The sequence below is a fragment of the Macaca nemestrina genome, chromosome 15, assembly GCF_043159975.1.
Source record: "Macaca nemestrina isolate mMacNem1 chromosome 15, mMacNem.hap1, whole genome shotgun sequence".
NCBI classification, from domain to species: domain Eukaryota; kingdom Metazoa; phylum Chordata; class Mammalia; order Primates; family Cercopithecidae; genus Macaca; species Macaca nemestrina.
The window spans coordinates 89,847,747-89,871,410 of record NC_092139.1 but is presented as its reverse complement, the minus strand read 5'-3'; the positions used below and the strand labels follow the sequence as shown (position 1 = coordinate 89,871,410).

Genomic DNA, 23,664 nt, shown 5'->3' with positions numbered 1-23,664 from the left:
ATGCCCCCACGGGAACGTGAGTTGTGAGCCCAGCAAGACACATAAACAGAGCAGGAGAAATGGGAGAAGACAAAAGTCTATGACTTGATATAATGTTGCCTTCTAAGGAGAATAGACAGGGCTAATTTGATTTAGCAACCTAGAAAATTTGCAAATGAAGAGAAATGCACCTATAATCCTAGCACTTTGTGAGGCCCAGGAGGGTGGATCATTTGAGGTCAGGAGTTCAAGATGCACCTGACCAATACGGTGAAACCCTGTCTCTACTAAAAACACAAAAATATTAGTCAGGCATGGTGGCACATGCCTGTAGTCCCAGCTACTTGTTAGGCCAAGGCAGGAGAATCGCTTGAACCTAGGAGGCAGAGATTACAGTAAGCCAATGTCGCACCACTGCACTCCAGCCTGGGGGACAGAGTGAAACTCTGTCTCAAAAAGACAGAAACAACTGAAGGAAGAAATTCCTAATGGCAGCAAGGCTCCAACTTCCCCAGCTCTGCCGGCTGGTGACTCCCTCTTCCATACCCCATCCGATGAATCTTGGATGGATATTGATGCCTTCACCTTGAAAAATCCCTCCCTGAAGATGCAGACTCAATGTCCCTTGCTCTGTGAAGGCATCTCTGTCCCCTGACCTCACTTCCCAAACAACCGTGCCATCTGAGCCAGCAGTCACTCTGGGCCAAAGTCTGCCCCAGCTCTTGGCACATTTGCCACATCCTTCCTTTCCAGCTTCTCTGATCTAGACCATGAAGGCTGGGGACAGGGGTCTTCTCGTTCTTGGGGAGACCCCCAGGCATGGCACACAGGAAGCCTTCCATGACTAGGGTGGCACAGCAGGTTCCTGGTGTCTGAGGATGGACCAGGATGGTCTCGCTCACTCAAATGGCTCATTCAGGGTCGGAGCTGGCTGGGAAAGGACACCTGGCTTGAGTCCTCTTGCACCTGCCCACACACAAGGGCTTTGATTCGTGCTGTCAGTGGCCCTTTTCTGAACTGTGGGCACCACCACAGCTTTGTCCCTGCTGTACTGTGTATCCCCTTGCCTTTCTGGCTCTGAACAAAGCAGCTCACTCATCCTGATTTCTACAGCTCCCACCCCCCGCCACCCCCACCCTTATGGAGCCTCTATCGTGCAAGAAGGGAGGTGGGGACCTGGCAAGTCATCCAGGACAGGTATTTGAAAAGCAGGAGCCAAAATCTGAGACTCGGGCAAGTGGTTCCTAAACCCAGCTCATCAGCACCATTAAGGGGAGCAAAAAAACCAGACCGCGCCAAGCCCCCCGCCCAGAAGATCCTGACTCCTGCTGCCCACAGACAGGCGCATGAGCAGCTTTGCTGAGAACTCCTTTCCATCCCAGACCCCTGCCCTTGGGGGAGCCCCTGGGGCCTGCCAGGGGCCTCTGCCCTCATGGTTGGATCTGGACACTCCTGGGATGCTGAGGCTTCTCTACCTGCTGCAACTGCCTCACCTCACGGGAGGGTCTCTCTACTCAACTTCTGAGTCAAGGTGCATAATCAGGGTGGGGGCTGTGGGCCCCTGCAGCGGGCGGCAGAGAGCCAAGCGCCTCCCACACAGTACAGTGCAGAAGGCGCCTGGTGTCACTGGGAAAAGCCCAGATTCAAACAGGCTGGGCTCTGGAGTCGTGCACACCCTCTCTCAGGTACCCCTGTGCAGAAAACAGTGTCCACAGGGGAGAAAGAGGCCAGGCTGGTGTCGCAGAATGTCAACGGCATAGTCACCGCCACTCCCCCGACTTCCTTCCTCCTGGGATCCCACAAACAACCCCCCGGCTGGGAGCCTGGAACTCCAGGGACCACAGCAGCCGCCATCTACTTGGCATGAGTCATGAATGCCCTTCACACAGCAATCGGATTCCTTCCTGTCTAGCCATGGTTCCCACCCATCACTCCCACTGACACAGGGACCAGGGGCTGGAGCCGGACAGTGTCTGCTCCATTGCCTCCTCACAAACGACAACAGATAAGGATAAGAACAGCAGCAAACGCTGACCCCCCACCCGTGAGAGCATGCGTCACTCAACCCTCAGGGTCCATGGCCCCCCACCCCCATTTAAAGGCGAGGAGGCTGGGCGCAGTGGCTCACGCCTATAATCCCAGCACTTTGGGAGGCCGAGGCGGGTGGATCACCAGAGATCAGGAGTTTGAGACCAGCCTGGCCAACATGGCGAAACCCCGCCTCTACTAAAAATACAAAAAAATTAGCCAGGCATGGTGGCACATGCCTGTAATTACAGCTACTCAGGAGGCTGCGGCAGGAGAATCGCTTGAACCCAGGAGGTGGAGGTTGCAGCGAGCTGAGATGGTGCCACTGCACTCCAGCCTGGGCAAGAGAAGGAAGAAGGAAGGAGGGAAGGAGGGAAGGAGGGAAGGAGGGAAGGAGGGAGGGAGGGAGGAACCCATTTGAGCGAGTGGGACAGTAACTTGCCCAGGTCACACTGAGTGTGGTGGGGGAGAGACAAAGACTCTCCTTGATGGAACTCATCTGGTCCCTCCAGCTCTTTATTCCAGCTAGATCCCATCCTTGGGCATGTTCTCAAGAATCCAATTTTTGCAACAATCCTGCTAAGTCAGTTTAGCCAGAACCCCCTGCCCTTGCTATCTGATCAGATTCCTCATCCCATGCCATCCCCCAGGGGAGATCGATCACTCTGGCCTGTCTTCAGCAAGAATCCTGTCGGGTCGGTTTCACCAGAAACCCTCTTCCCCCTGATGTTACTTCATCATTTTCCATCCATCAACCCCTACCCTTCTTCTTGGCTGTAAGTCTCCACTCGTCCATGTGAATTCAGCATTGAGCCCATTTCTAAGCTTTCCATTTCTAGTCTTTTCCCCATCACAATAGTTACAAATAAAACCTGCTTTTACCACTTTAACGGCTGTCCAGCTTGGGTTTTTCTTTGACACTGCTCTCCTCTTCCCCAGGACGGAGTGGGGTGCTCAGCCAGCACCCCTAGACTGACAGAAGAGCACAGGTCATGTGCACAAGTACGTCAGTAGCACCGCAGAAAAGAGTTTCAAAAGAGGGCCTGACACAGTAACACAGGAAGAGGCCTATCAGCTCTTTTCTCTCTTTCACTGAGACCCCCAGTTACTTAGCAACAGTACTCAGAGGTCCTGGTTCAAATTCAGCCACTCCCAGGATTCCAGTTGAAGATTTGGATGAGTTGAGTCAATGGTTGGCAGAACTGGAACCTACCTTTACCTGGTTTGATGAGCTGAAAAAAGGAGCCGAGGACCCAGGCTGTGAGTATCCCTGGGCTGAATGGTGAGGCTGTGCCAGATGCAGGCTGGACTGTGGGGGAGGAATGCCCTAGGCTGAGTGGGGGAGACGGAAAACATGGAGAGGGAGAGGGAAGGGGGAGCAATGGGAGCACAACCGGCTTTGTAGTCTGCTCCCTCCACCTCCCTGAATACCCGGGACCCTGATTCTGAGCAGGTTAGAGAAGCATCTCCTGAGTGTCAAATGAGCTCTCTCAAAGATCTGCTGCAAGGACCAAATGAGAAAGCACATGTGGCCAGGCACAGTGCCTCAGGCCTGTAATCCTAGCACTTTGGGAGGCTGAGGCAGGAGAATCGCTTGAACCTGGGAGGTTGCAGAGAGCCGAGATCACACCACAGCACTCCGGTCTGGGCAACAAGAGCAAAACTCCAGTCTTAAAAAATAAAAAAATAAAAAAACCTTAGCTGGGCATGGCAGGGCATGTCTGTAATCCCAACGACTTGGGAGGCTAGGGCAGGATTGCTTGAGCTGAGGAGTTTGAGGTTGCAGTGAGCTATGATCCTGCCATTGCACGCCAGCCTGGGAGACAGAGCTAGATACTGTCTCAAGAAAACAAACAACCACCACCACCAAAGAAAGCACATGTAGAAAAGAGCCTGAGCCGTGACCATCACCCAAACTATGACCATCACTTGACTGATGCTAAAACACTTCGGATCTCAAAGGAGACCAGCACCAAGTACTCCATCAAGAGCTGTGTGGCCTATCTGCATGGTAAAATCTTCCACCATGAGAATCCACACAAAGGCTGGGAGGGTGAACAAGATAGTGCAGTGGGACAGGGACAGGGCAGCTGAGAGCAATTTTTAGTTAATTTATTTTGTTTTAGACAGGCGTCTCACTGTGTTGCCCTGGGTGGTCTTGAATACCTGGGCTCAAGCAATCCTCCTGCCTCAGCCTCCTGAGCAGCTGGATTACAGGCACGTGCTAGAGGAGCCTTTTTGATTTTAAACCTGATCTCGAAGTACAGGGAGCCCCAGGAAGCCCTGAGTCACTGATTTCCCGTGTAAGCTTCCAAGGCAGAAAAACAGCCAGTGGCTGCACCTCCCAAGACGTGGCCAGCAGAAGGGGTGGCAGAAGGGGGTGAAGCCGGCACTTGGTAAAGATTTGTTGATCCGAATGAGAATGTGGAACCCATCAGCAAGATGACAAGTTACTCAGGGAAGGGCCACCCTCTCCCTTCATTCTTCCTGGCGCTTGGTATTTAACCGCAAGAGGATTTTTACTTCCTGCTTAGGGAGGGAGCTGGGGCTTCCTGGGGAGCCCTGTGCTTCCAGGGGCATGTGGAATGCCAGACCCACTCCCTCTAGAGGCCTCTTGTGAAGATGAAAGAGAGAGCTGTAGCCACAACCCACCAATATAATGTACTATAAGGAAAGCGTGACCAGGGCTTCCTCCCAGCTACCCCCGCGGAACTGTGAGGGTGGGAACAGGAGAAACAGGGCATGGGGTGCCTGCTATGATCCTCCAGGAAACACTGGTGGCAGGCTCCCAGGGGCTGGATAAGCTTCTGAAGGACAGAGGGCCCAGGCAGTCTCCTTAAGAACCACGGCCCCCTGCTGGTCCTGTACGGACACATTCTTGGTCCCACCTGGGGGCTTCCAGGCTAGCCTGGGAGGAGACCTGTCTGTGTGCACCCTGTTCAGAGATACAGCTCTACACCCTGGGAACTGGGTCTAGACCACAGATAGCGGATGCCAAACAGGCAGCCTCTGGGACCCCTGTGCTTTTCTAAGAAGACTGGCACAGGATGCGCCAATTTTGGCCCAGGGCACCACCTAACCATTCTGCCTTTGGGTTCTCCTATGGCCAGGCAGGAACTGAGGCCCCAGCTGCAAAATCAAGTTGAATGGAAATTCCTTTGGGAATGAGCCGACACAACAGACACGCAGACAGAGAGCAGAACATCAAGACCCATCAAGACACATGCAGGCACCGACTCAGGTCTCCCACAACGGATGTTTCAGAGTCACAGCTGCCCACCCCACCCCACCCTTGGTGCAAGGCCATCTCAGTGTCCCCAAGGGCTGCATGAAAAAGGACACCATACATCAGGCAGGGGAGGGTAGAGATGGCCGCCTTACTTGGACCTGGCCCTTCCCCATGAGTCTGTCCGTGCTCTCGCCATCCTCCTTGGGGATCTTCGTCTTGTTGTAACACTTTTCGTAGCACAGTATCCTCAGGGTCTGGGAGCCCTCCAGCTCTATCTCAAATTCCTGCAGGCCCGAGGGAGAAGGGAGGAAGTCCAATGTGAACAAACAGGTCAATGTTATAGCTGAAGGGTCCTCTGAACGCAGGCTCTCCCTGTCGCCCTTGCTGGCCCAGGGGGATTGATGCCTGAGACCCTCCTCCCTTAGTCCTGGGACACATGGAAATGTTTCCTGTAAGCATCCCTGGCATAAGACTGTGGCTCAGCCTGGATGCTTCCAGAAGCTCCGACTGCCAGTCAAACCTAATCCAAACTCCTTACACCAGCATCTCAAAGGGTGATCCCCACACCACCTGCCTCACAATCTCCAGGGTGCTTGTTAAAAGATATTTCTACGGGCTGGGCGTGAGGGCTCACACCTGTAATCCCAGCACTTTGCGAGGCCGAGGTGGGCAGATCACTTGAGACCAGGAGTACGAGACTAACCTAGCCAACGTGGCAAAACCCCATCTCTACTAAAAATACAAAAAGTAGTCGGGTGTGGTGGTGCATGCCTGTAATCCCAGCTACTTGGGAGGCTGAGGCACAAGAATTGCTTGAATCAAGGAGGTGGAGGCTGCAGTGAGCCAAGATCATGCCACTGCATTCCAGCCTGGCCAACAGTGTGAGATTCTTCCTCAAAAAACAAACAAACAAACAAAAAAACCCCACAACAACAAAAAGTTATTTCTATGGACTCTGAATGATAATGATCTGTCAACATAGGTTCACTTTTTTGGTGGTGAGACTGTTCCGTAAGATATTATCACGGTGGATACACGTCATTCTACATTTGTCCAAACCCACAACGTGTAACACCAAGAATGAACCCTATCTAATGTCAGCTATGAACTCTGGGTGATAATGATGGGTTAACGCAGGCTCATCAACTGTCACTCACGTCCCACCCTAGGGTGGAATGTCCATAATTGAGGTGGGGGGCAGGGGGTACATGGAACTCTTTGTTCTTTCTGCTCCATTGTACTGCATACCTAAACCCACTCTTTAAAAAATGAATTCTATCTAAAAGGAAACAAAGAGTGATCCTTGGGGTTGACACAGGAGGGACAGGGACTTGGAGGAAAAACTGCTCCCCTAGCTTTCAAGTTGTCTGCGTGGGTGTGGTGTGAACTCTATCCTCCGCCACCCCGATGGTGCCACTGGTGAATGTGCACTTCACGCCAATGTGTGTGCACGTGTGGCTTCTTGCTGGGGAAATGGAGGAGGATGAGGGAAGAAGAAAGCAGCAGGAATTTCTGAACCTGAATGGAGGAGTGGGTGAGTGGGTGTGTGCGCCAGGAACATGTGAGTGTCCCCAAGCCCAGATCTTCATGGACAGTGAGGGTGGTGGAGGTGACCTGCTGCAATCTAACCCTCATGACTTCATGCCTCCCTGGAGCTTCCGTAGATGCCTGGCACCTGAACCTTTTGCACACTGCCTGGCACCCTCTCTTGTTGTCTCTGTTGGGTCGTGGCACTCTTGGTCTCTGCAAAGGCTTCTTCGATGGACCCCATGTGGCTCTTATACCCCCTGTCATCACAGCTGCCACTCAGCCCTTTCTGCAGGGATGTCCAGGTAATTTTTCTGAGCTCCTTGTGCCCTTGTACTATTCAAGCAACATGTCTAAAATGGTCAAAGAGTAGTGGATGCTGAGAAAGGAGACCTCGGTTCCAGCCCCACTGCTCGCTCTACCAGCCTTGTGACCCATGTAGACCAAGCAGCCTGGGAGCTCCTGGCTTCCTCCTTCACAGGAGCGGGGGTGGGAGGCAGCTCTCTGTAGGCCCAGCTGCCTCTACCTGCATCATCAAGAATGAGACCTTCGAGGTCACAACTGCTGTAGAAGCTGGGAAACGGCACCTCTCATGGATCTGGGACTTAGTCAACACGGGCCTCTCTGCAATCATTCCTCCACTCCCGAAGGGGCAGGGCCACATGGCTATGTGACTCACACAGCAGCTCTCCAAGGTGGAGGAAGGCACTGCGACACACAGTACAAGCCCAACACCCCGAGACAAGCAAGCAGGACCCTACAGTCCCTGCCCCAGCCCCACAGCAGAGCCCCAGGCTTCCGGAAGCCACGAGGGTCACGGGAGCTCATTCCAACTTCTGCGGAAAAACACTATGGAAACCTACCAAATAAACATAAGCGCTAACAAAGGCAGACAAAAAGCCCTTTTAAGTCTCTTTCCAAACACTTCTCCAGCAAAATAGGCGGCTTCTTTGTGATGACGGGGGTGGGTAAGGTTTTCAGGAACAGAGATAAAATCTCTTGGACACGTCACCTCCTGGCCCCCCAGCAGATTCCTGGAATTCAGCAGCACTGCCTTCGGGGGAAGCCCTCAGGGAGCCCCTGAAGGTTCAGATTCTCTCCAGTGGGAAACAGCCTGCCCCGGCTGGCAGGCTCGGCCCTTGTAGAATCAGCTCCTCACCTCGTTCCAGTTTGGCTCAGCTGTGTCCCTGTAGACGCGCGTCTTTGCTTTATTCACAAAATACCCAAAGGAATCCACCTCCAGGGTGCAGTACAGATCTGTGGGGAGAAAGGAATATGGAGAAGGTCACAGCTCCTCTCCACATCACCCACATGGTCTGTAAGAGCAGGTGTTATTTGCAGAATCAGAAAAGAAATACAAAAGTTTTTAACTTTCTTTTTAAAAATTCAACACCTAATGGGGGACTGGCATGAACACCAGCACCTCACGCGACGCCCCTGCCTGCTCTGTGGAATCTCCCTGGGGGCAGCTGGGAAACAGGACTTCCCACAACATTCGTTCACTCAGTCAGTCCACAAACCCCAGCTAAAGCCCCTGTGATGAGAAGGCCCCTGCACTAGTGGGGACATTGAGGTGTACACGCCATCGTTACACAGTGATGCCACAGCAGAGGCCAGCCGTCCTGGGGGATGTGGGAAGCTCCTGCATCCTACACAGCAGACCCCGCTACAAGTATTATCGGGCAAAGAGTCAAGGCAAAGGGGACTCCAGGCCACTGTGGGGCACAGGAAGCAGCTCAGTGCTGGGGAAATCGTGGGGTGCAGGGGGAAGGGAAGGAGGCAAGGACTGCAGAAGAGTGGGGCTGGGCTGTAGGCGGTAAGTGGCAGGGTGGGGTTTGTGTTTTAGAAAAACTACCTGAGACAGGAGATGGACAGGCCTGGTGGTGGGGACCCTTTCTGCAGGGATGTCCAGAGCTATGACGACCAGGGAGGAGGCCACAGCCAGGGCCTGGCCAGGCAGCCAGAGACGATCAAGAAGCCTCACTGATGGAGAATGGCATTTAACGGAGGGAGAGCGGACCACGGTTTCTGGCTTGGCCACGGGAATGGATGGTGGTGCCCCTCAACGGGACAGGACAGAAGGGGAACAAGTTTGGGGGCCATGAATAATAGGTTTGGTTTGGGGATGCAAGGTTGAGTGCATGGGGCAAGGAAGAGATAGAAAAGTAACAGGGAGGCAAGGACAGACAAGTCTGGGACCACGGGGCAGCGTAGGGTGTCACACTGTACTGCTCACAGACGGGACCCGGGAGGAGACACAGGGATGGAGGGAGGTTGATGAAGGAAACACCAGCGTTTATGAGGCAGCCAGAGACAGGCCCAGGGGAAAGATTATGTGTTACAGTGATATGAAGGTGCAATCTGCATGTCATATAATTCATCCATTCCAAGTGTAGGGTTTAAGGACTTTTAAGAAATTTAAACGCCAGTGCAAACAGCACCACAATCTTTTCACGACTGCTCTGACCTAAAAAGTCCCCTTAGGTTCATCTGCAGTTAGTCCTTTCCTAACCCCATCCCCCAACAATCCCTGGTAAGCTTTCTTCCTCTACATTTTGCTGTTTCTAGGAACTTTTTTTTTTTTTCCTGAGGCGGAGGCTCCCTCTGAAGCCCAGGCTGGAATGCAGTGGCACAAGCTCGGCTCACTGCAAACTCTGCCTCCCAGGTTCAAGCGACTCTCTTGCCTCAGCCTCCCAAGTAGTTAGGATTACAGGCGCCCACCACCTTGCCCGGCTAACCTTTGTATTTTTAGTAGACATGGGGTTTCAACATGTTGGTCAGGCTGGTCTCGAACTCCGGATCTCAAGTGATCCACCTGCCTTAGCCTCCCAAAGTGCTGGGATTACAGGTGTGAGCCACCATGCCTGGCATCTTTGTATTTTTAGTAGACACAGTTTCATCATGTTGGTCGGGCTGGTCTCCAGCTCCTGAGCTCAAGCAATCCCCATGCCTCAGCCTCCCAAATTGCTGGGATTACAGGCATGAGCCACCGCGCCTGGCCTCTAGAAACTTATACAGTGCAACTGACGTGTTACCAGCCTTTACTGTTCTGACAGCTCCAGTAGCTGGGGGAGACCCCCACTTAGAGGAGAAGGAAAAAAAACGTATTATCCATCCAGCTCGACAGAGCAGCCAAATCTGCTCTGCTGTGGGGTGAAGCTGCACTGCTGACAGCCCTCCTGGCTTGGACCCAAGACTCCTAGGCACCCCAGGGGATGTCTGTCAAACTCCTTCCCAAACCCCTGCGATTACACGATCCACCTGCAGGGGGCAGCTCACCAGCTCCCAGGATCTGAGACAGGCTAGGGAGAGGGCAGAGGCCACTGCGGGAAAAACAATTCCACACCCAGAAGGCATCAACAAGCACAAACACTCCACAGCGGCCAGGGGTCAAAGGTGTCCCGTGGTCATCTGAACAATCTCCCCGTTTCCCCACACCCTGCCCGATGAGTCCTTCCTGGGTGGAGGCCCTGGCTTGGCCGCTGCAACCTTCCTCCCCATACCAGTACTTACTTGAACTCTGCTTAAATCCAGTGGCTGAGTGGACGATGACATTCAGAAACCCATAGAGCCCCGGAGACTCATCATCTGCACAAGAGACCAAAGAGGTGAGCTTCTGTTGTCCCGGGAAAGGGAGGCAGATGACAAGCTAACTTTGCTTCAGAATCAACCATCCGGTGGACACCGCGTGGCTGCCATCTGCCCAGCACAAGGCAAGCCAGTGTCATGGGCCAAAAACATACCCATCATGATTTCTGTCTTGGGGACCTCAGGATCCAGTTGGTTTCACAACACAGGCAAACCAGTGACCCAAAGTGTAATAAGGTTCCAAGGACAGCAGAGGGGGTTGGGGTGACGTGGGATGTGAGTGGGGTGTGTGTGGACACATGTGCATAGCGTATGCTATGTGTGTGACTGAGCACACGTGCAACAGTGAATGCAAAACTCAGCTTGACCAAAAGTGCTGGCTGGCAGGTAGCTGGAGGAGAGGAGGGCTGGGAGGATGGGCGTGGGGCCAGATCCAAGGCACACAGCATCTGAGGAGCATCTGCTGCAGCCTCCTGACTAGGAATAGAAGCTGTGCATCTCCTCAACCACCCAGCAGCAGCCACTCAGGGAGAAACCACTCCTAACCCACCTCGTCCACTCCTGAGAGGAGACAAGAGGCCCTAATAAGCACAGCTCTTCCTTCCGAACCAAAGTCCACTAGTCCCAACAAAAGTGCTAACAGGAAGAGGGGATCAGCCTTCGGGTAGCTGCCTGCCCTCCCTACAGGTGCCCTGTACACAGGAGGGCGGGCCCACCTTCCTTGTTGATGGTCAGTGGAATGCTGTGGACGGTCTGGAGTTTCACACACGAGTTGGTCAGCATCTGCAGCTCCACAGATGTCAGGGAAAAGCTTTTGAAACCTGGGAGGTTGGAAAAGAGGTGCACCAACTGGTCAGTCTGCTCCTTGGCCCTCTGGCTCCTCCCGCTGGACCCCCACCACACCCTGGGGAAGGGGCATGGCAAGAACTGGTGCCAGGGTTGAGGGCTCAGGAGAGGGCACTCGGCTTCCAAGTGCAGTGCTGGTCTGGCAGCAGAGCGAGGTGTGGCCTTGGAGAGCCCAGGCCTGCAGAAGTCTTAGCATGAGACTTACAAACACACACGTCCCACGCTACCTATGCACAGCCACGCGGCAGGTCTGAGAATGAGCGGCTGGACTGGGAGCACCTCCCTGTGAGGTCTCCCAGACAGCAGCATGGCTCTGCCCCTCCTCTGCTAACACAGGCCCTGTTTCTCCACCAGGTGAGGAAAAGGGGCTTATTTCTGGGCATAATGCTGAACAGGCTACAGAGGCTGCCACTCTGGAAATGGCTGAGGCTCCCATGTTATGACAGGAAACCCCGGAACACAAGCACTGGCAGGGCTGCCTAGAGATCCGTGTTCCTCCAGGCCATGGTGGCATTGGGAGCTGAGATGTGGCTCTGCATAGGTGAGAATGATGAGCCTGAGGGCGCAGGAGGTCAGGCCAGGCCAGAGGTATGCAGAGCCCCAGCCCAGCATCCCTGTGAAATACGCTGCTTTGCAGGAGATGGCCCACAGCTGTGGGAGGACCAGGCCACCTGGATGCAGTGCTCAGCCCAGCTCCCCCTGCAAGAGGGACAGTGGCACACAAGAGTCCCAGTGGGAAGACCTTGGTAAGGATGGCATGTGAATCCCAAACCTCCAAGGAGGGAACCGGGTCTGCCTTCCCCACTGACACTGCCAGGCAGGAGCCGAAGGAAGGAGCACCCTGACAGAAGGAAGTGCCCAGAGAAGGAAGGGGCTGCCCCAGACAGGCGGGAGTGCCCCTGTGCTGAGAGCTAGCCACCCTGGCCATATCAATAGGGCAGTGGGGCCAGCACACTGTGGCTGCCCCAGTGGGCCGGGAGCAGATGAGGGGAAATGGGGTGGTGGCAGGGTCCCAGAAAGGCCTAGGGGGCAGGCCAGGGGTGGGGTGTATGGGCAGCGGGCTGGAGGCAGATGGCAGGGGTGTGTGTAGGGGTGGGTGTGGAATCAGGAAAGGGCCTGGGTAAGTGGGATCACAGGGCAGTGGGGAAATGAGTGCCCAGGGGATGGGGGCAGGATAGGCAGGCGGGGAGACAAGAGGCCTGGGGGCCTATCAGGGCGGCTATCTCTAATGCAACACTTCACTTGGATAAAACCCCTCAAAATAAAAAAGAAGGTTTAAAATCACAGGAGCTGCCAGCCTGGCCCTAATGTTTTGAAGCCCAGACCTTCTCGGGACAGAGGATACTCACACTTCTTCTGCTGCTCCCGGATGTTCTCCCTCCACTCTGCACGCTCATAGTCAGAAGAGATCAGGAACGTGTAACTCTAGGGTGGGCGAGAAGAACACACCCAGTTATCTCCGCCCTGGCTACGCAAATGCCTGGTAGGCCCAGGGCACCTTAGAGCACACAACTCATACCTCCAGCTGGCTGGAGCCCCGTGGCCAGGTGTGCTCACGGCCTGGCATGTCGCTTCCGGTACTCCCTACCCTTCCTGCCAGCTGGATGCCACAGCATCCGTGGCACAAGCTCTCACCTGAACCACATGGGTCAGGGTGTGATGCTGGCAGAGGGGCACAGCTTAGGGACATGGAGGTGACCAGGTGGGATCTGCAGAGGTGAAGATTAATCCAGACCTGACCTCCTGCATTCAACCCACAAGCCCCACCAGCAGAGCCCACCAGCAGCCTCTCCCGGCCAGGCTAGAAAACAAGCCATTCTGGGCGTTGACAGATACGTGTTGACAGGAGGGAGAGGCCCAGGTTACAGATGGCAGCAGGAGCCAGACTCAGGAGAGAAAATGCGTCTCTGGCCCTCAAGGTCCCGGGACAGCATCCCTGTACCAAGGGCCAGGTCTGCACCTGCTAGGCTCCCCTGCCCTATACCCTCCCTGGAGACCCTGCCCACTCCCAGTTGTGGAAGCTGAGCCAGCTGCCACTCAACCTGGGGGCTACGGCCCAAAGCCCCAGACAAGGGAATGAGTATGCTTGCATGCACCATGCTGGACAAGCCTCTCTCAGTGTGGGGTGCGTCCAAGTGAAAAACGCGTTGCCATGAGGCAGTCAGGAGCCCATCCCAGGCTGGGAGAGCAGGAGGGGCCAGCACAGCAGGCACTCACCTTGCCATTGCGGCTGTGCACCCTGAAGGCCATGCTGGGAGACATGAGCAGCAGCAGCGACTCCTGCTCCGACAGCTTCTTCTTCAGCCTCTCCGTGGCCTTGCTGCCCTTGTTCGCCCTCTGCGGGGAGATGCCACAGCCTCACCTTCCCATTCCAGCACCCCACACAACCCACTCCCACTCCATCCATCCCCACCCACTAGCTGCATTCAGCCTGCACAGGGCGAGAATCTCATCTCTCCACTCAGCACAGCCCAGGGCCCCAGACCGCAGTTGCTGGTGGCCTTTGGAGGACAGAAACAGTCTTTTTACAGGGTCAAAGCATGGCACAAGCTGCAGGACATGCTCAGTAAACCTTTTTTGTAGGAATTAAGTCTTTCCTCTCACAAGGGCGGAGAGAAGAGACTTTTACAAACATCCTTGCCTTTCATTTTCCCAAATTCAGACAATGTCCAGGAGGCCGTTGTGACCTAGAGGGTCCCTCACCCCCTTCCTAACCCAACTAGGTTTCAGCATCGGGCCCCCTGGGCACGTTTGTGGAGGTCTCAGCAGAAGGCCAGACGACTGTCAACAGAATCTGGATGGGAAGGCCCTTCCTACGCTGAGCTGCGTGTTTCACTCTAGAAGCCACTATCCCTGGGGAGGAGAAAACTGTGCTGCCTGTCACCAGGTAGGGCCCCATCCTATCCCATCCCCCAAAGAGCTGAACATGGAGAATGCAACAGTAACAGTCAATAGGCCTCAGCTGCCCTGAGCACTGGCTCCCACTCTGTGTGGGGACACCCTACCTTGGAGGCCACAGTCCCACAAGGATGAACAATAGAATGTTCACCCCAGTCTCGAAGCTCCCTGTGTTCCTAAGTGTACTGGGTTTGGGTACAGCAGGCTGGGCAGCTGGGCAAGGGCTGAGGAACTCCTGTCCTGCTGCATCCACCCTACCTGGGCACCCCTGGACCCAGGCCTAATCTTCTTGTCACTCCCTTCCTCTGGCCTGGCTAACCTTTGATTGAGGGGCTCATCCTTGCCATTTTTACAGTCTTCAAACATCTCTGGGAAAAACCAAGCGCCAGTAGTCCTGAACACCTGGCGGGGTGGCACTCTCACCTGGGCCTGGCCCACATCAGGGTAGCTTGTATGGGGGACAGCCAGCACCTCCCCCAGCCCTGCATCCTGGACTACTCCAAGCCCTCCACTGTCTGGCTGTGACTTTCTCTCTGGTGACTTGGTACTTCACCCGTGTAATGGAACCACACAGCAAAGGACGCAGCCTGGGTATCAGGAGACCACACACTCGAACAGCTCAAGCCCATGGCCAGAGGTGAGAACCCAGAAGCCTCGCTCCCGCCCAGCTGACTGAGCTCCCGCGTTCCTGCTGCTTCCTTAAAAGGACCATCCAGGCATTCGCCTGTGAACTTAAAAGGGATCACACCCTGTTCCATTATAAATACTGCTGGCTGTCATGTGCACGCTCTCTCTCTCTGACTCTTCATTTCTGCCTTATGTGACCCAGGGACAGAAGACTGCCCTCCCTACTCATGGCACCTCCTTGTCCAAAACCTGTAGGTGAAATCTCTGAACTTGTTTCATATTGTGGTGGTGTGGTTCTGAAAAAGTAGGAGGTGTTGGCTGAGGTTAAGTTTTCCCTGGGCATGCCAGTGAAAACACAAAATCAGGCTCCCAGTGCCACAGCAATGGTCAGGCAGGTGTAAACCGGACCCAGTTTAAACTTGCCAGTATAAACAAGTTTCTCTCGAGAGGGACCCCCGGTCACAGGTCGGACAACTAAGTATGAGGCGGTCCACCAGGTGCAGGAAGTATCCCGTGAAAGGCACATTGTAGAGACCACGACCAGTTCCCTTCGTTTTTCTGGAGGGCTGGATTGGCAGCTGCTCTGGTATGGGGCTCCCCACTGAGCTGGGGGTTCTCAGAACAACTGGGCACCTACCTGTGCCCAGATGCCAGCCCTCCCAGAGCTGAGAGCTTAGAGGGGTCCCAGAGACCAGACCTGGGGCCCAGAGGCCTGATGGAGAAAGCACCCACTGGCCGGGTGCGGGGGCTGCTGCCCATTCAGACCACACCGAACCCGGCCCTCGCTCCCCTGGCGTGCACCTTCTCTCTCTGGATGTCACTCTTGATCTGGGAGATCTTGATCTTCAAAGCATCCAGCTCCTCGTCCGGCACCAGGGGAATGTTGGGCACTGCCTCCGATTCGTCCACCATCTGGAAGCTGAGATCCGTGAGCGGAATGTACCATTTGCAGTCATACTGCTGGGTTTTGCTGGGGATGGGGAGAGAAGAACGTTCACATGCAGTTCCGGCTGCCTTCCGTGGTTGATGTCACTGCTGTCAAGAGGCCAAGAGCCCATGTTCCTGGCCATACATGGTTTACCTGACCCAAAACCCAGCACGTGTTCCATGGAACAGACTGGGAAGAGGCCACTGGCAGGCGCTGGGATTCCTGGGAACTGTGATTCCTGGGAACAGACACTCTGAACATGTGACCACAGGCCCCAGGCATCTCAGGAGTCTAGATCCACCTTATCCTGAGCTGGCCCTAAGGTTGCAGGCTCATGTGGGAGCACATCAAGGCTGCACAATGACAGGACAGGACTGAAATCCACCCCCAGGGCCGCAGAGTTTGAGGGACTACAGATCTAGCTGGTCATCCCCTCACCTGACAGAAGGGGGAACTAAGGCTGTCCTCTGAGTTGACTGATTAAACCCACTCAGCAGGGAAACGGCAGGATGCAGGGAAGAGCCCCGTGCTGGTCCTTCCCAACACGGCCCTCTTTGCTCCATTCCAACCTGGTGCAACCCGGGTGAATCCAATCCCTGGAGGGAGGAGGGGAACGTGTGCAGGCCTGTGCCGAGAATAACTTAGAAGCCACCACCAGGCTCGGGGAGACAAGGGGCAGTCACCACCCAGCACTGCCTGCAGCCCCTGACCTCACGCTTCCCGGATAGGTCCCGAGGTAACCTTTCTGCAATGGTGCCGGAAGCCATGGTCGGGTTTACCCCTCACTACGGGAGTCAAAGCTGGTCACCATGATGCCTGATGACATCTCCAGATTGCTAGTGACAATCTTTAACCTTGAGCCCGGCATTGTGCTCAAGTGGAGACGGAATGTAAAGAGAGGGCCCTCCATGTCCTGGAGCGTCAGAGGGAGGTCACCGCCGGGATGGGGGCCACATCGTCACTCACCCTCCGCTCTGCTTCTTGAGCTTGGTGCAGAGAAGCAGGTCGGTGAAGAGGAAGACGTGGCGCAGCTTGCGGGCCCCCTCCACCAGCTCCACCATGAAGCTGTCCTTCAGCAGCTGCCGGTGCTGCGGGCACAGGGAAGGCGGGGTCAGGGCAGCCTGGGGTGATGGGTGGGGTGTGCTCGGCCCTCCCAGCCCAGCAGGAGCAGGCTGACCCAGAGACTTTCTCTCCCTGGGAAGATTTCCCTCCCTCCACATCTGACCATCACACCCACTTTCCAGAATGTTTTGTTCATCTCACAGTCCTGCTAACAGATCAGGGCTTATGTGTAACTTCTTTGTTCAGCAAATTTCCCAATCCCTCCTGTGTGTTCCACCTTTGGAAGAGGGTGGGAGGGTGGGGGAGATGGGGAGGTAACGGCTGTGGGTCTGGAAGGGCACAGAGCCAAGCAAACAGTCTGCTGTGAAGATGGGTGATGGGAGGGCCTGCTTTAAACAGGGAAGCTGGTGGCAGTGGAGAGCCAGAATGGCAACAAGCCAGCTATGCCAGGAGCAGGTATTTCTGTAGAGGGACCATCGCAGGCACAGGCCCCTGTGGTGGGAAGAGATTGGTGCTCGAGGTAAAGATGGGGCAGTATGGTCTATGGGTGGAGATGGGCCCAGTGCACTCTGAAAAGTGGCAGCCCTCAAGGTCACGGCAAGGGTTGGGCCTGGTTCTGAGGGCAGCAGGAACTGGGGGTCTCACATCTGGAACTCCTAGTCCTCCCAACTAGCAGGATGGATAGGGTCCCCGGTGTGCAGGGGCTGCACCTCTGACACCTGCCTGGATACCTGCGGCCTGAGAAGGGTTAAAGCAGAGTGCAGGTGGGCAGCACAGGGCAGGGGGCATAGGCTAATAAGCCACGTGCCTTTCTGCATCTTGGTCTGCATCTGAAAGGCAAGGGTAGGTCCTTCTTGCTCAACGGGCTGCTGAATGGGCATTTCTAGGTAAGTCACCCATGTCTGGTACCTCACAGGGTCGGGTGCTGTGCCAAGGGCACAGGGATAGGATGAGAGGCTGTCGCAGCAAGCCTTCCCCATGTTGGGACCAGTGCACGAGCACATCGCTTGAATTATTTGATCCAGTCCCTACAACAGGCTTAGGCAGGTCCTTAAGGAGAAAACTGAGCTTCAGCGAGGTACACCCTCTGTTCCAGGCGGCGCAGAAAGCGAGGGGCAACATTCACAGGCCTCCACCCTCAGGAGCCCACAACCTCGTGGGAGAGAGACCAAGTGTTTAGTGGGCACCCAGCCCACGGGGTCTCAGGGAAGGCTCACAGGGGAGGCACATACAACAGAGGGTGTGAAAACCCAGTGTCTCCCCGCAGGCGGTGCCCCTGTCCCCACCTCGAGAAGTGAGGAGGCCCTGTACTCTCAGGGAGCCAGGCTGGTCCTAGAGTCAGACCAGGGGCCTCGCCCTGCTGTCAGCTGCCGCCTGAGGTTCTTCTCCGGGAGCCTCTGTCTCTCTGAACTTCCCCGATTCTGGGGCCGGAGGCAGCAGAGCTCCCCACTGGCAAGTACAGCCTGGGCCAGGCCTCCGACACTCTCGGGGTGGCGGCTTCATGTCACCATCATAAGCAGCTTGGCTCACGACAGCCAGCTGGCTCTTGTGAGGGGGAACCAATGACTTACGCAGGGGCCGCTGGTGCCCATAAGTGGAAGGGTAGGAAGACTGCCGGCGTGCCAAGGCCATGACTCATCGGCACTCACCCATACCCCGCCTGCCGCCTGGTGACAGCACCCACGGGAAGCAAGAAACTGCATGTGCACCTGGAGAAACATCATGTAGAGCTGGAGCGCTGAAGCCAGGTAACCCAAACTGCTGCATCTGCGGCGGGGACCAGGTCTGGGTAGGGTCCCAGGACACTGAGGTCCCTCTTGGCAGGGACACAGCAAACAGCCTCCTGGCCAAGGAGGAGGGGTCTCAGGCGCCTTCCCTCTGGGGGCAGTGGCGGGGCTGGATGGCAGGCTTCTCCATACAAAGGCACTGAGCTTCTCGCCATCACCAGCAGAGGGCACCCCATGCTCAGCTCAGAAGCCGCAGACCCAGCTCACTCTGCCTGCGGGCCAGAAATGCAGCTCCCTCTCCAGCAGAGGCTCCCCACAACTCACCTCTGGGGCACCCTCGGCCTTCGGCAAGGCCAGTGAGTGTCACACTGGGTGCCTGTAGCACCCACATGCCAGCATGCCACATTGAGAGGACACAGGCTTGACTGTGGGGAGGATGTGGTCCCACTGGGATGCGAGCTGCAGGCCTGGGAGGCTCGGACAGTGGACTCAGCTGGTTCTGGGCTACTCTTCTGATGCTGCCACAGCCTCCCCAAACCCCCACCCACCTGTGCAACTCTTATCTGAGAGAAGCCCAAAAGCCACAGGCACCCCAGCATGTCACAGCATCTTAGGCCCTGCTCTGCAGTCCCTCTCACCTGGCCCCTGCCCTCCCAGCCCACACAGCACCAGCGCATAGCTGGCAGGCCCACATGGTGTGGCGTATGTCACTCCCTGCCCAGGAGATGTCCCTCTCAGAAGCGCTCAGCAACTTGGTCCCCAGCCTGGAATACAGGACAGTTGGCCTTGAAATCAGCACAGGCTTCCCACATAGCCCACCCGAGTCATCGTCCAGGGCACACGGCAAGGGTGGGCCGGGGTCACAATCCTGACTGCATCTCAAAGCTGGCATAAGGCCACGTGGCTAGAAACCACTGTCCCCAATGCTCAGCATCTCACCTAGGGCAAACACTCCCAGCTGGAGCTGTGGGACAGAGAAGGCCAGGACCTCAACGGCCCAGGACAGGGACAGCACCACACTTTGGAGAGCTGGCTTGCTGGCGCTGTGGGAGCCTGTGTGTGAGAAGGGCACAGGGGAAGATCCTATGTGTTCTGTGTCTGCGTCTCTGTGTGTCCCTTTGTGCATCTCCATGTCTCTGGGTGTGTTCATTCTCGTGTGAGTGTGAGCACCTGAGCGTGTCCTCATGCATGGAACCCCACACAGGCCTGTGGCCTGGGTAGGTGAGTGCCCGTGTGTCTCACTGTGTGTGTCTCCATGTTTCTATGTGAGTGTATTTCCAGGCAAGGGCAAGTCCCTGTGCGTGTCAGGCCTGTGTGTGTCTTGGTGCAAGTAACCCCGTGTGGGCATGGGTCCCCGTGTGTGCTGCGGGGCAGGGCAGGGCAGTGGGACAGCAGGCCCCAGCTGGCAGGACAACACTCCCCTTGGGGAGCCCCCCAACATCCCAGGTGGGAAACACCAGCTGGAAGAAACACCACCTGTCTCCGTGAACAACTAAAATCATCATCCCCACAGGAGCCCCCAGAAAGCAAGGGCGGCCAGGACAGCCTGCATCTTCACTGTCACTGGCCTTCAGGAAGGCCAGCCCGGAAGAAGCACACTGTTAAGACTGAAAGTTTCTGTCCCCCTCAGAATTCATTCTGAGGCCCTAACTCCAACGGGCTGGTATCTGGAGGTGGGGCCTTTGCAAGGTGAGTAGGTACAGATGAACCCACAGGATGGGGTGAGTGTCCCCATAAGAAGAAAGACAGGTCCTTTTCTCTCTCCATGTCCACTCCCAGGAAGGCCATGTGAGGATACAGGGGGATGGCAGCCGTGCTTCTTACTGCCCTCACCAGAACCTGACCCTGCTGGCACCCTGGCCCTGGATCTCCAGCCTCCAGAACTGTGAGAGGTAAAGGCCTGTGTGTGGGCCTCCCAGCAGACAGTGCTTTGTTACAGCAGCCTGAACCGACCACGACATGCTCCAGCAATCAGAGACCACGGCTCCATGGAGATGCTGGAAATCTTCCCCAGGTACAAGAACTGCAGTTTGATCATCAACAAATCAGCAGGGCCTTGACTGGTGGGACAAGGAAAAGTTGCCAAAGATGCCCACGTAGCAGCTGAGAAAGTGGAGAAGGAAGACGGCCCAAGTGAAGACCAAGGTGGAGCTGTCAGCTGCTGGCTGGTGGGGGGGGCCCTGAAGGCAGCCAGTGGCCTCAGCCCCCACTACCCTGCCCCCAGAGCAAAGTGCACACCCCTGGAGACCTGGCTGAGTGCCACTGAACTGGCTGCCACTGCCTGTCAGTGGCCCTGTCTATGCAGAGATGTGGCAGACTCCAGAGGTTCGGCAGTGGGACCAGGAGCAACGAGGGTCACCAGGCAGGCCAATACACACTGCAGCCGAGAACGAGGTCAAGGGTCCTGCTCATCCTTCCCTCCCTCTCACTTGCTCTTGACTTGCCCTCCCTGCAGACTCTCTGGTCCCCAGGAAAGCCTCCCATGGCCAATCTGGCCCAGAAAGTTTCCTATGCCCTGAGAAACCCTATGCCAGGTGGAGGATAGGGCGGGGCCTGGGAAGAACAATGCTGGCTGATAGCCACAGTCAGGGTGGCTGGTAGCAGCTAGTATTTGCTGAGCTCTTTCTGGGTGCCAAGAAGGTGTGAAAAGAGCATGACGTAAAACATCTCATCTCACTCCACAGAACCCTCCCATGCAGCAGGCTCCAGCTTCACCACTGCCTGGAGAAGAAACAGCTCAGAGGTAAGCAACGTGCCCACGCTCCTGGAAGGAATTAGAACTTGGCCCAGACAAGTCGAGAACCCAAGCTTTGTTTGCCAATGTTTATGAAGGGCCCAGAAAGGCCTAGCTCTCGACATAGGCACTAGCCTTGCCATTACAGCTTCTGTTTGGTGTCCAGTGGAGCTGAGAACCCCACCCATCCCGTCTTCACCTCTGGGGTGGGCACCTCCCTCTCCGTAGCACCCCTGCAAACTTTGCCAAGAGGTTCTGGCTTCTCCAACAGTTTTCCAACTCTTTTTTTTTTTTTGAGACGGAATTTCACTCTGTTGCCCAGGCTGGAGTACAGAGTGCAATGGCGTGATCTTGGCTCATGGCCACCTCCACCTCACAGGTTCAAGCAATTCTCCTATCTCAGCCTCCCAAGTAGCTGGGATTATAGGCACATGCCACCACACCCAGCTAATTTTTGCATTTTTAGTGGAGACAGGGTTTCACCATGTTGGCCAGACTGGTCTCGAACTCCTAACCTCAAGTGATCCACCCGCTCTGGCCTCCCAAAGTGCTGGGATTACAGGTGTGAGCCACCGTGCCCAGCCTGCTCTCCAACTCCTTAATCATCAACTGAAAGACCTTGGTTCTCCTCTGCCCGAGCCTCACCATCTCAGCCTCAAGCCTGCACTGGTGGTACTTCCCTGCTCTAGGGCCTTCCTGCAGCTCCCGTTTGGACTGCTGCCGGTGTTCTTCCTACAAGAGGGGCCTCTGGGATCCCAGGCAGAGAAAGGGTATTGGAGGTCATTGCCTGGCTGGCTCTTGGGAAACAAAACAGCCAAACTGGATCATCCACTATGCTGCGGAGCCCAAGCCGAGGGGGTGCTGAGCAGCACATGGTGCCAAGGCTCTGAGGAGACAGACAGGCAACCACGTGGGAAGTCACCCAGTAGTGGGGATCGGTTATCTAACTGTGAAGTTAATTCAGCTAAACAAATGAGCGCCACCCACCAGCCCTCAGAACCCAGGCCTGGAAAGAAACCGTGCCTGTGGGATCCTCTGATCCTGTTATTTTGGGGAGGCTAAGGAGGGCATTCTCCTGGCAGCACCTGTGGCTCATGGCCCCCAGGTGTGCTTGGGCCAGGATGCTGGAAAGCTGGAGCACCTGCTGGCCACCATTCAGCATCAGGGAGCCACCTGGAATGCAGCCCAAAGTCACTCTTCCCCAAAAAACACAGCCCTGGAGCCGTGCGATGTGGCTGAAAAGGGCCATGAGATTACAGGAGCCACAGTGAGGGTCTGGGGCTGGGGTGGCTGACCCTGCACAGAGCTCACATCTGGGCCTCTCCTCAATGCCCGACTTGCCCAGACTCAGCAGGTAGCAATGGGCCACCTCCCAGGAGGCCCAGTAGTTACTGCAAGAGAACCTCGAAACACCCAGGCCGACAGAGGCAGCTTTCCTCTTGACATCAAATGCCAGGGAAGCCAGAAACAGCCCCAACCCCTTGACGCACTCCCAGCAGCAGCAGCAGGGAATGGGGTAGTGTGCAGAGCTGAAAGGGACGTCTCCTCCTCTTTCCTACCTCCAGGTAGTGCAGGCACAAGAGGATGGGTGGAAACGTCCTATTGGCTCACAGAGGAGTAAGGGAACCAGAGTAACACACCCGAGGGGCAGACAGGTGACCAGGGGGCCTGTGGCCTCACTCGCATCCTGGCTTAGCTACTTAGTGGCTGTGTGACTGTGGGCAAGACACTCAACCTCTCTGAGTCGCAGTTTCCTCATCTGTAAAAGGGAGATCATCTCTGACCCCAGAGTTGTCATGAGATCTCAGAAGCACAGTTCCTTTCTCCCTTTGAGAACTTGACACTCCATGGCATGTACCAAACTAAGAGATGGGCAGAAGAGAAAAGCTCAGGCCCCACCCTGGCTGCAAATTCTAAGAGGAAGTAGCCTGGAGCTCCTGCCCCCCTTTCCTGGCTAGTGACGTCAGGGGAGCTTGCCCGTCACCTCCAACACAGATGGCGGCATGCAGGCAGGTCACCACCCCTCACTTTCATAAAGTCCCTCTCAGGCTGTGAAACCTTTTCAGTCTCAACACCCAGTGGAGGGGCCACGGACCCTGCATCATTGCCCTCAGAGAGCCCGGGCACCCAGGGAAGCAAAAGGGTGTCCCCAAATCAGTACACTGTTAGCAGTGAGGGAGAGCGGAACCTGACGGGGCTTCGCCCATCCGGCATCTTTCTTTCTGCATCAAGGACTGCAAACCCATTGGGCAGTGCCAGAGGATACTGAGGAGCATGTCCAGGCTTGGAGTGCCCAACTGATTAGCAGCATCTGCCCCAGGAATGGCAGGGGCTGGGGCACAGCACAGGCATCTATCATCCTGGCTTAGCCACCATCAAGCCACCTCCCTTAACATGCCTCGGATAGAAAGCTCTGAATGAAGGGGTGCTGGTCAGACTCACAGTGACTTTTCTAGAGTCATTAGTCCTCCATCTTGCTTTGCAGTTGAGG

The 23,664-nt window shown here is 55.7% G+C and overlaps 1 protein-coding gene across 1 annotated transcript in view; it reads right to left on the bottom strand.

Moving 5' to 3' along the window:
• The window catches only part of LOC105498477 (BCR activator of RhoGEF and GTPase), a 134,031-nt gene that overhangs the window by 12,866 nt on the left and 97,501 nt on the right, over positions 1 to 23,664 (bottom strand). Inside the window, exons 9-16 of the mRNA XM_011770628.3 lie at positions 16,617 to 16,738; positions 15,524 to 15,692; positions 13,415 to 13,534; positions 12,547 to 12,622; positions 11,068 to 11,172; positions 10,277 to 10,351; positions 7,923 to 8,020; positions 5,389 to 5,520 (exon numbers count right to left, since the gene is read on the bottom strand). Coding sequence (XP_011768930.2) covers positions 5,389 to 5,520; positions 7,923 to 8,020; positions 10,277 to 10,351; positions 11,068 to 11,172; positions 12,547 to 12,622; positions 13,415 to 13,534; positions 15,524 to 15,692; positions 16,617 to 16,738 — 897 coding nt within the window. The remainder of the gene's footprint in view (positions 1 to 5,388; positions 5,521 to 7,922; positions 8,021 to 10,276; positions 10,352 to 11,067; positions 11,173 to 12,546; positions 12,623 to 13,414; positions 13,535 to 15,523; positions 15,693 to 16,616; positions 16,739 to 23,664) is intronic.